Genomic DNA, 12,937 nt, shown 5'->3' with positions numbered 1-12,937 from the left:
GGTTAGGTGGTTTTCAGACCAATCATTCCCCCATTTATATCTCTTAACACACTCACAATAAATGGACACCATACCTGAGAGTGTTGTCCTGACACAGAGCGCACAGGGGAGGGGGCGGGTGTACGAGGGATAGTCTGTGCCATCCTATTGACCACCAATTCTACGATCAGTTGACGGTCTTCATCTTGGTGTTCACCAATCAGAGGCATCGAAGAGCCAACAACCTGCACATATATGGGAAAAGTTCAAAGCAGTGCATGTGCAGTTACACCTTCTGCATAAGCCTCCCAGCCCACCTCACCATAAAGTCCCCATAGCTCTAACAGTGCACCTCAATCATGACTTGAAGAATACTGGAACATTTAAGAAATGAAACTTTTATGCAACTCTACCAGTACACTTCATTCCTAACTTGCAGGACCACAGTTGTTTCAGTACTGGAACAAGATGCACACATAGTTAGAACAATACACTTGGATCCTGACTGGCACTTCCAACTCCAATTGCAGCAGTGAAAAGTGCAACTGAACTTAATGATTCAGCACCCTATGTCATTTACTTACTAGCTGCCTTACACCTCTGTGTGTCATTCATAACTACAGAGTTATTGTGCTGCCCCTACAGGACCTCACACTTCTCTAATATCTCTCACAACTACAGCAATTGCCAATATGATTCAAAGATTGCCTTTCCGTCAACTACAGTCAACCTAATCTGCAACATTGCAAGGTATTTCCAGCACTTATAAAGGAAATTAGTTTGGTGCCAAGTTAGTATGTGGTCTGGCAAACTCAATGATCAGTGCTTTACATTACCTCAAGGCACTTCATTTCTTTTCCAATTGTACACTGGTCATCCTGACATTCAAGCATCTCAGTTGAAATGAAAAACAATTTAGTCATTCAATATATTTCATCACAAGATGGTCTAGTACCAAACCACGAGTTATAGAAGAGAATGTCGCACCAACAAGCTATATGACAGGAATTTGCCAACATCTTACTTTGGTCATTTGCAATAAGTCACGTATTGGAATTTTAATATGCTTGTTGCTTTTACTGTAGTAGTTCCCAGCCCATTAAGTCCTGATGAAGGTCCAGAAGAGTAGAACATGTGCTGCCTAGTGAACCTTTTTTTAATCACTGTGATTGTTTTTCAATTTCTATTCTAAATAATTTTTCCAATGTCATATGGTACTTAACATCTAGGCTGTGGCAGACACAGAAAACTCTATAAAGGTTCTACATACAATGATTATTTATATAGATACAGAGGGTGAAAGTATCTATTTGAGGTTATTTTAGCCAACCACTCTAATTTCTCTGCCCTAATTCACCCTACCCAGAAGGGGTTCTAGACACGGTCAAGGGATTTTGTGGCCTGTCTGGACTAGTGATTAATCACTCTGTCTGCCCTCTATATGATCCCAGACAGAGTTGGGAGTGAATTGATGCACTTGGGTATGGACACCCCTAGTGGTGGGTTTATGTATTTGGGGATAAATTGGTAATTGATTGAGAATGGGTGTATGATTATAACGTGGCGCAGGGTATGGTTGCATTCGACAGATCTGCTGAGTTCTGGATGGAATTTCCCTCTCTGTTGTAGGGTGGATCACTCATGTTAAGATGATAGCTCTGTCACGATTGTTATATGTTTTTTAGGTTATACTGATGCCAATACCCAATGTGTATTTCTGCAAGATGCATTTGATATTGGAGAAGTTGCTGTGGAAGGGCAGAAGCCATAAGGTTTCTCTGAGGACACTTCAACTCCCAGCAGGTAATGAGGGTGGGGGTTTAAATTGTACTACTGGGCGATTATGCTGCAACAAATGGTGGATTGGTTCACACCGCCGCGGGATGATGTGATTACCTGCATGATAGAGGCTGAATGTAGGCCCCTGCAGTTGTTTGAGGTGATTGGATTGGAGCTAGGGATGAGGAACATGGTTTGATTCCCTCGCCAGTGGTGATATTGATAAAGGTGTGCGGTCGGCGACAACACTTCCTGGACAGAAGCTTCTGTGAGAAGAGGTTATCCTGTTGCAGGCTGGGATATGTCAAGGGCCCGGGAAAAGATGCAATGGTGGTCCGTTTGGGTGTGGGGGCGGATTTATGATTTAAATACAGGTGATGGGGATCTATCATATTGGGAGTTCTGTGTGTTGCACCCTGGAGTGTGGCTTAATTTTCCGGAGTATGCCAGGCTGATGGTTGTAATGAGAGGTCTGTGGGAGGGCTTTCCGGCATGCTGGGAAATGTATGATCTTAATGCCACATTGAGTGGGTTGTTTGATGGGTGACAGCGCATATGTGATTTGCATTCAGCATTGGTCAGCTCCAGTGGGGATTGTATGGCTTGAGCGCATTGTAAGTGGGAGGAAGATTTGGGAGAACTGATCATGGATGGGGAGTGGGCTAGGGTGTTGATTCATGCGAAGCAGGTATCTAGGAAAGGCATATTCTGGTGGATTTAATATAAATATGATGGCTCCTGGTATGTACCCCGCTTGCCGGAGGTTCCATAAGGAGGAAGGGACATATTTACACACGTGGTGGGGGTGTGAGGAGGTCCAGACATGTTGGGGACTACTGGTGCTCGTGGGTGTACAGATCATGTACAGATCAGGCCTATGGTGCAACAATGGTTAAAGGGATTACTCCCTGGCAAGCGAGAGAGGAGGAACAGATTGCTTGCCAAGGTGGTGTCCTTTGGGTTAATTTTGGTGAAGCGCACCATTGCTATGGCTTGGAAGAGTCCGGTGCATCCCGTTTTTTGGGTCCTGGCTGAGGGAAGTTCGCAAGTGTGTCATGGCAGAGATGGACGTGTAAGATCGCAATAAGGGACCTGGGGTAGAAGGGAACTGGTATTGTGTGTGGCATGAAATGTGGGACCTGTTGAGTGTGTCGCCTGATCTAAGCCCTCCTCGAATGTAACTGTTAATATGTGACAGCAGATGGGATGCTGTCCTAATCTTTCTGGTGCATGGAGAATGGGACTATGGGGCCTGAGGGTGGAGGTTACAACCAGAATGGACACAAGTCCCATTGATGTCTGTGTTCCGAGAGGCATATAGTATAATAATAATCATTTTGCATTTATATGGCGCTACGATCCCTCAGGTATCTGAGCGCTGCTTATTATTACCCACGGTGTGTGGTGCTCATTTATCAACCTCGGAAGGATGAAAGGCTGAGTTTGGCCCTGCCGGGATTCGAACCTGCGTTAGCAAGCTCTGCACGGATGTCAAAGCGAGCGCGCAACTCGCTGACCGTATGCAGTCGATCCAAGTATGTTGTCTCTAAGTCTCTTAGATCTAATGGATTGAGTAGTATACACTTGTGTACAGGCCTTCCAATAGTACTGTTTGTGTATTGATATAACCTAAAAACAAAGAAATACATTTAAAATATGAAAAATAGAGGAATTTATGCAGGGGAAGTCATCACAATGTTACAAAATAACAGGCAGCTTGCCTACAAAAAATGAAATGAACCTGTCTGCATGAATCTCACTTTTTCTCACACCCATTTATGTAAAGCTCCTAAACCCTTAGGCATCAAGGCGCTGTTGCAAACCAGTTACTTGAGAGCATTCATTTCCATGAACAGTTCTGTATATATCTTAAGCTCTGAATAATACAAGACATTCTACTTGCACTTCTAGAGGTCCATATATCAAACTCCTTGCCTTCAAACATATCTCTAAATTACAAAAAGTAAGATTGACAAATACATCAAAGAATGTTGCTTTCCCCAATAACACCAGCAATTTATAGAGTCAGAGAACTGTTGCATGCCTCACTTTCCCTATGTAGATCCAGTGCCGTGGGCTGCTAACATGTATGTGCAGTTTAAAATAGACTTATCAAAACCTGCACTCGAATTCTGAGGGTTTTACATATCACTCATCCCAATGGTTTTTCCTCTCTATTTTTGGTATTTCTATTATCTATATCTAGTTTCTCTTTCTTATCTCCTCCTTCCCAAACCTCCCCTTCCTTTCCACAGATTAAGGTCTGGTAACACCCTGGCAGGGTCACAATATGGAAACCCTGGAACAATGCCAGGCTCCCTAAGACCACTACGATGGTGATGGACGCAGTATAAACATACGTATACGTGCCTCTTCCCTCTCACTTATCTAATAGAGTCCTGCTGGGCAGTTTTAGGAAGGAGGGATGTATGCGGTGTACATTTGCACTATTTTACGAGAACACAAATGACTCCTTTAGATGTGCTCTCATCTCCCCTTCATCTTAAGTCCATATGGCCTTCACAGAAAACACAGTAACAAACAAATCCTCATCAGGCTGTGCTATGGAAATCATATCACAGTCCCATGGTACCTATTTCTGTGAAAACACCTTTGGTACAATTTAATGAGATTATGATTTTCAAAGAGTGATGAGTCGAATGCACAAAATTGCTATCTATATCATTACACACCCACTTTAAAAAGGTATTTTAAGCTGGATTAAACTGGTATCTCATTTAATTTTACATGCAGTGGGATTGCACTTTTTATTTCCCATTTAAATCAATGTATTTTGATAACACTGTCCAAAACCACCCCATTTCTGGGACTTAGCAGGAAAATTGTTATAGAGAGCATATACAATTTCATTTTGGAGGTATCTCATACTTAAATTTGACATTTTTCTTTTAAGGCAAGGAACAAGGATACCTTCTTGGAATGAACATTTCCCAGTCAGAAGGCCCATCTTGCTCCCTTCTATGAAATCAAGAGGTTAAGTTGGAACTCATCCTTCATGAAAAGGCCCAATTTTCCAGATGGTTTCCAGTTCAGCACTTATGTAATGGGTAGAGGTGTTCCTCTTACCAACAGCTTTTCCAGAGTCTAAATCCCCTTGTCATTGCTCACACAATTGCTTAAGGGTACAAAAGAAACATACTATGTCATATTTATATCACATTATGTGATTGGCCAAGTTCCTCTATTGGCCTACCTCATAGTTAGACCCTTATATTAAATACATCCCTCCAATCTCCACTGAATGATTAAATTTTCTATAATTGTGATTGGAAAATGGTGCTGGCCAAAACTACTCCTAATACCTTTGCATGCTAAATCATTTTTCCAATACCATACAGGGTTGCAAAATGCAATCTCATTGCAGCCAAGACTATTTAAATCTGTGTTTTCAGACAAGACTCATTGGCATATTGCTTCATAAAATTATGATTTTTTTGTCATTTTATTATTTATTAAAATGTGTAGCTGATGAAAATGTAGTGTCAAAATGAAGAGGAGACACTTTGCTTCTCAACAGGTTGAGCCCCATATTTCTAAGTTTTTATCATTTAAAAGTGATATTCACCTTTTGCATATAGGGTCAATAATAAATATGTGCTGTTTTAAAACCAAGGGGAATATACATGTCTGTGCTTATCCTCTAATTCCCCTGTGGGGGAACAGCTTTTTGTGAGGCCTCGAATAATGATTTATCAAATATTTTTGACAGACACCATTGTTCCCATTGCGTTAATGCTCAGATGGCCTGTTCTATTGTCAGCTAACATTCAAGAGTGTCACTTTTAATGAACGGATTTTGATTTTGAGGCTCAGTTGTTAATCTGACCATCTATTCACTCCCATGCTAATCTCTTCAAAGACCACAAGTTCTGTTTTCCTAGTATGTTAGAGTATTTTTCTAACACTCTCCCATGGAAGAATCCCGAAAGTGGGAGATATGGCTGGTTCTGAATTGAAACCCAGGTCAACTCGAGGTCAGCACAATATCAGGATGAATTAAAAACCCATGTTATTCAAACCAACATAGAAAGCATCAGTTTTTCATCATATATACACTGTAAGAAATGATTTAAGCCCACTATATTATTATAAACGTTGTCCAATAATCTGAAAGTTGTTGGAGAAATAAAACATTACATTAAAAACACTCTCAATGAAAGATAATTATTTTCCTTCATGCATGAGCATTCCATGAGCGTTCCATTCAGAACAATTGACAACATCCTACTACTAGACTTTTATCCTGTATTCTCCTGTTGACAGGATGATATTTTAGACAGATTTGGTCCTCCTTGCACTTTCAGAAATGAAGTTCCATTTTAAACTGGTACCCTGTGCATCTTTGACACTGGTAAAAACCCAGTCTTTGGGTAGAATGTACTCAAAGGCCCCTGGGATGGTTATAGTTTATGGTGATTTTCTAATTTGTTGAATGCTATCTCTCAGGTGTGCAGGTAATTACCTGCATCCCACAGATGTACCTCTGTCATGGTGGCGAGTATGAGGCGGAAATCATAGCTAAAGTGATGCATTTTTATGGCACCACTCCCACTTAAACTTAAAATAGTCTGTATTGGTCTTTGATTGAGCCGTCAGCTCAATCAATCAGCCTTTGATTGAGTCATCAGCTACACTGAGCCATCAGCCTCACACTTAAAAGGAGCAGCACAATTCAGTTTTTCATCATCAGTTTTCTTTATGGAAATAGTTTTAAGTTCCATTTACATTGACAGCACACAACCCAGTAAATGCACACTATTCCTGACCTAAAGCACCATTGCCATTCCCTAAATGTGTAAAGGATGGGAACATACAGATGATAATGGTTCACCATACAGTCTGGGCAGATCCCTCAACTAGGTTGATTGTACTTGCTAGAGGGGCATTGCCTAGTCATAGTGAAGCCCACATCTGTCCAAGGCACATCCTGTAAAACAGAAACATCGTATTACTAACATTGCCCAAACTATGTATTAGGAAAAGGCATATCATGCAAGTTAGCTCGCAAATGAACCAAAGATGCAGCAGGAAGCATTTTTAAACATGAAAGCCCTTTGTAGGTATCAGATCTGCTTTACTGGCCGCCTGTAGACAGACATAAGCCCCTGAGCTGTCACTGAATGAGAAGAAGTACCTTTAAAATCTTTTAGCATAGTTAGTGAGTCATCTTGTACTAGGCACTCCAACATAGTCAACAGCAAGTAAGCACCGGACAGGAGAACACCATGGGCAACAGTGCCAAACTCATTCGCACAACATTTTGTCAAAATTCAGGGCGCTGCTAATGAACAGTTTTTTCCCTTAGATATGGCACAACATGGAAGTGTTTTCTGAAATGTATATCTGATAATTGATCCTGTGCATAACACACTCTTGAGGCTGAACATTTCTCTGGATGACAGCACTACTCTAACACTCATGCTCAGGGCAAAGGAAACAATTGGCATACTTGAAAGTCAATAGTATTGTCCTCGAATTCCGTTACTCCACAGGTCATGATCATCAATATAGCCATCACACTGGCAACAAACTATTGCTAGATAAAGAAGTTCCCTTTTTGCATATGTGGTTGCAAACACACATCTCCATCTCTCTCTCCTTGGAAAATATTTTCCAGGCTATCTTCTCCACATGGCTGGTTTAGCTGCAATGTTGTGAACCATCTTTTCTTCCCCAAAAATCAGCAAAGGAGGTAGTTTAGATCACCATTATGCTCTATCGCCTATAAAATCATCAATACCCCTGTCAAAACTCCAATCCACTCTTGGAATGTTGGAGCACTGAACTTAAAATAGTATCAGATTATTTCTTGTCTTTTTCTTTATTATCTATAAGCAGTCTCCCTGTTTACTTGTTATAGCTTCTAGTTACGGATACTAGACATTTGAAAACTGGCACAGGGTGCATTCTAAAAACGGATTTTGATTGTTTTTTTTTATAGTAAGACATAACTGACAACTCAATTGTCCATAAATAAATAAAATAGGCATATTAATGGCTGATGCCGTGTTTATTAGTTCTTCACATTTCACTGTCTGATTGATTGTGAAACGCAGAAGACAAATGCCACCCTTGGCAATAAAAAGCTTAATGCCCTCAAATCAATAAAATAGAAGGAATTCTGCAAAGGCAATATATTTTCTGTAAGAACATATTGTGCCAATAATTTGCAGAAGGTACACTTTCAAATGCAATTTGGTGGACCATTTTGGATAAAAGATCCACAACTTCTAAAATAAAATGTCCGTATTTCATTGCAGAACAGGAAAGCCTATGTTAAAAAGCAAAGGCACTGCATGCCATGGATATCTGGGTGTCGGAAAAGCGAATAGTAACCCACTTGTTTTTTCTTTAGACACATTATCATGTGCACACATTTTATACCCTTTCACATACTGCTTATTTGAGATGGCGTTTTTATATGTCCATCCGAACCAGCAGGTCATTACTTTATTTATCTTTAGCCTTCCAGAATGTCTGCAATTACACCTTCATTTACTCAATCAATCATCTTTATTTCGGGTTGTTAAAATCCATAAAACATACAAAAGACAATTTATAAAACAGCCATAACAAATACATAAAAAAGTCCATAAAACCAGATGATATCACACGTATAAAAGAGAACAATCCAAGGCAGAACGATAGTAACAATTCATCATCACATGCATTAAACATATGTAACATAGCTCATTCGTTTCCCACATCAATTTACCTATCTTGCTCACATTTTCTTCAAGAAATTAACAAAAACATAATTTCCGATTAACCCACTATTTTTAAGTACTCCCAGTAATAATAATTTCCTTATATCAGTGTGTGGTATGTAGAATAGGACAAATTGAACCAGGGCCTCCACTTCCCCAGAGATACAGCATTTGATGAACTCCTCAGTGGAGTTCTTCAAACACGTATAAGTAACTGTCTTTACTGGGACGATGTTAAGCCTTGCTCTTGTAGAAAAAAACCTATGTTGGCTAAAAGAAACTTGCAATAGATATTCTGCTGCTCCGTCAACTGGAGATGGCAGGTTATAACCCTCGCCAGGGGCATAACATCATCCCTAATTGCCCCCAAGAATTGCAGAGCTTTCATTTTTAACTCTTTCTTGGAAATGTGGCTAATAGTTTTGGGGGTCTCAAAGTATGAAGCCAGGGATAATTTGTTTAACAAAAACTTAATTTGGGATAGCCAACCTACTTGATGATATCCCTCGAGGAAATCAGGTTACCTATCAGATCTTTTCTGTGGGTGCCATATTGGCCCGCCCACAGAGCCTGCCCCGCTCAGATTGGTCTGAAAAGGACAGTATCAGTTAAATAGGTGGTGGTGGTTTCAATATGAGTAGACTGGAGTTGAATCATTAATAAGCGAGTGAGGAAGCAGTTCTCCACTATTTGCAGACACTCCATCTTCGCATATTCCCAGATCTTGCCGCCATAGTATCCCACCAGGATTGTTTGACCCCTGTAGATCATTAGCATGTGCTTTAGAGAAGTATGCGTAGAGGACCAGCTGAATGCCTCCGCTGGAAGTCCCGCCCCCTACAACCTGTATGTTGGAGACTAATATTGTGCCATTTTTGACACCAGCAGTTGTGACCATTCCACAGCGAATCTTTGTGAAAATGTATCCACTAAGAAAACCTTATCAGATATGCGTCCGAAGAGATGACACACAGAGAAGACTAGGCGAAGAAGATGTATGACCCTTATAGAAACTGATGACGAAATAAAGAATCGAGTAAACTTTCATATGCGAAAAGAAGATTGCAAGTGTGAAAAGCACTTCAGAAAATGCAAGTCGTTCAACAACTGTACAGGTGCTGTAATGCAAGTAGGTCAAGTAATCTTAGAAGCTGGTAATGAATAGTGAATAGAACAGAGGCAATCGCACCATTGTATATAAACTGGACATCAGTGTCACAACTTTAGTAAGCTTAAACCGGTGGAGAGAAGAGCTGAGAGCTGTGTCGCAGCAAAGAATTAACCAAGATCATGGATGAGTCTGGAAGGGCTGTCTGGCCTGGTGTCAAGGCTGAAGCAGCCAAGACTGGTTATCCATTCTTGAAGGCAGTGAACGTGAGATGCTGAATCATCCTTTGTTAAGGTGTAAAGAAAGAACACCATGGGTGGCAAATTTTATTAATTTAAGACAATTAAATGCTGAAAAATCGACCAAATCGTGGTCTCCTGTCACGTGAGCCAAGGATGAAAATAGAAGTGGGCAAGGAGTTCCAGAATAACGATAGTGTGTGCTTGCACTCCCTTATATTCCCAGAGGCAAGTATACTTTGCAAGGGCAAGTTTAAAGACAATCTTCATTGCAGAAGGCATGGGTGATGAGAGATGTTGGGCTAATTAGGTGGGGAGGTACAGTCAAGTCCACCTCCTGGCACGTGGGGTATGAGCTTACGTGCTGCTAGTGAGCTGAAATTTCAAGACTGCCACGAGCATGCCAACCAATTGTAGAAGGATGTATAATGAAGTGCCTTATAGTTTGAGAGCCAATGATGTACCATGTACTTAACAATGAGGAAGATGACTTGCACTAGAGGTGGGCACAAAATGTCCACCTGAGAGTAGAGACCCAATCACAGCCCAACACCTTATCGAAAGTATAATTAGATGTTCCCCTTGAACGTATCACAACTCCCCGTAGGGTTCTCTTATTTGGAACGTAGTATGACACATTTTTGCTATATAAATGTAATTTTTTGTGTGATGCGCTGGGAGCTCCAGCAAACATCCATTGATGTCCATTGCAACTCCCTGTTTTAGATTTTTTGATAATAAAACAGAAACCTTTGCCATCTTCCTGAGTTGGTTCCATTATTTGGTGTAAGAGTTACTATGCTTCTCATCCAATGCATGACACGCTAAGCAAAGGGCCTTACGTTCATGTGTGTCAGAGTCTTTGCAAATCTGAAAATGCTTCATTGCTGTCTACTATTGAATCTCAGGCCCGGATAGTCAAAGGCGGAACAACGTGAGAGCTGCTGGCCATCCAGTACAACTGGCAGAAAAGTGATGGCAGTTCAACAAACACACATCACAAAACATTTGGTTAAATTAACCTTCAAACGCCTGCCCTTCATATAGACAGAAAATTCTTTAACCAATGTATGCAAAGATCTAGGATTTCTGGCCAGGAGACCGGCATCATCAGCATAACTGAGAGCTGGCAGTCGCCTCGTCCCACATTGGGGATCTTCATTATGAGTGGATTCCAGATGAGATGCAAGGGAATCAACATAAATATTAAAAAGAATAGGCACCAGAACACACCCCTGGTGAACTCCTTTAATAACCATGATTTGTTTACTCAGTTCACTGTCAGGACAATACTGAACGTGAACCCCAGACCTGTCATGTAGGGCTTCCTTCATACAGATTAATGGTTTAGGGACCCCATCATGTTAAGGGTTTCCCAAATGAATCTCCTGTCCAAGTGGTCAAAGGCAGAATGAAGGTCCATAGAGGCTACATAGACAGAAGAGTTCAGGACCAAAACATATTTGGCCAGAATTGTGCCTGTACCTTCATATACTCACTTAAAGACCTTTTCATGCATTTGTTTTCTATTCAGATACAATCTTGTTCCATAGATCAATCTAAAACATCTCTAGTCCAAATCCTTATTTTATTCAACACTAAGATAACAGAGCAACCTTAGCCTGGTGATATAAATCCACTATTCCAATTGAATAAATCCCACCATGGATATGTATTGTATTGTACTTGTCATTTGTATAGCACCAATGTTACCATTACTATAGTTTCAATGCGCTGTTAGTGGCAAGGCCCTCGGAGGGCCAGAGTCCAGAGTGTTGGAGGCCTTGGGGCATGATTATGATGTGCGCATGCATTTGGACAAAAACAGGCTTAGCAGGGATGGCCAGGTTCTGGTAGAAAATCAACCCATGTAGTCAGGAATGTGGATGAGTGTCGGGAAGAATAGGGTTGGCGTCAGTGCTAGTGACTTGATATGTGTTCAGCGTGCCCTACTTTATCGTAGGACTCTGCTGCATTCTACTGTGAATAGGTGTAGAGGCATAGTCGGGTGTAGGTAGGTGGAGAATTTATGTGAACAGCATGACCACATTTTTGTCTTAGTCCTTGCTGTTTACTGATGTGTGTGGTTGGCTGTGCCTGCGGCCAGTGGAGTGGAGTGGAGTATTATACATACCATTGCCGCCAATTGGAGGTACTTTAATGTTAGGGCACCTACTCAGGTATTTGGCTTCTTCTGTTGGTTCTTGCAGCTGTGATAGAAATGTTTAGCAGCAGCAACACTCTATTTTCCAACTAACCGCCACACGAGGCCAGATTTTTCTATGTGGGTTTGGTGTTTAATTGCAGTGGTGCAGGCGTTGGTTCTATTACAACCACTGTGCTTCTACTTCCATTGTTGCGATTAGCCCATTTTCGGTCTGTTTGCTTGGTGCAGTCATTCATGAATCCTGTGACATTACACGTGAGAGTGCTGTGAATCAGCTAGTGGTGCTTGAGGGAAGGCAGGGTCATGATAGGTGTATGAGAGTGTGTGTGGTCCAGGCCGCCACTAAGAAAGTCGGCACCATCAGGTGTTTAGAGCATAAAGGCCAGAGATGCCATGAACGCAGCTGTCCCTGCCTCAGTAGACAGTTCATATACTTTGGGCTAATGGGGTTTTCAGGATAGAGCTGTAAAGAGTCAGGTTTTGAGGGCTTTTTTGAAGGAGAGGTGGTTTTTGGTGCAGCAAATGTGTCGAGGAAGAGTGTTCCAGATGGTGGTTGCTAGGATAGAGAAAGCCGAGCCACCAACTCTAGTGGAGTGGTGCGGTGGAATAGCCAGGAGGAGAGCTGAGCCCGATCGTATGTTTCTGGGGGCTGGTAGTGGATGATTTTGTTCTGAATTAACTCAGGAGCCGAATGATGCGGTGTGTGATGCACAAGGCTTTGAATGAAAGTTGCTCTTAGGCTAACTGGGAACTAGTGCAGGATTGTGAGTCCAGAGATGATGTGTTCTCTGGGCGAGAGGATGAGGAGCAGCCTGGCTGCCGCATTTTGCATACATATATATACCCTTCAGGCTAATATCAAATCCAACTTTGAATCTCTGAAGCCATTTAGCTTCTCACCTCTCTCCATCACTGAAGTTGAATACATTATCAACAA

General features: G+C 41.4%; 1 protein-coding gene across 2 annotated transcripts in view; it reads right to left on the bottom strand.

Annotated features, from left to right (window-relative positions):
- Window positions 1-12,937, bottom strand: part of SYN1 (synapsin I) — a 731,549-nt gene that overhangs the window by 19,412 nt on the left and 699,200 nt on the right. For both annotated transcript variants that reach the window (XM_069647426.1, XM_069647427.1), the window contains exon 11: window positions 75-224. In XM_069647426.1, the coding sequence (XP_069503527.1) occupies window positions 75-224 (150 nt within the window). The remainder of the gene's footprint in view (window positions 1-74; window positions 225-12,937) is intronic.

Source organism: Ambystoma mexicanum, chromosome 2q (assembly GCF_040938575.1).
Source record: "Ambystoma mexicanum isolate Mex_15411 chromosome 2q, UKY_AmexF1_1, whole genome shotgun sequence".
NCBI classification, from domain to species: Eukaryota; Metazoa; Chordata; class Amphibia; order Caudata; family Ambystomatidae; genus Ambystoma; species Ambystoma mexicanum.
Note: the sequence above shows the minus strand (reverse complement) of the source record. Positions and strands in the feature narration are given on the sequence as shown.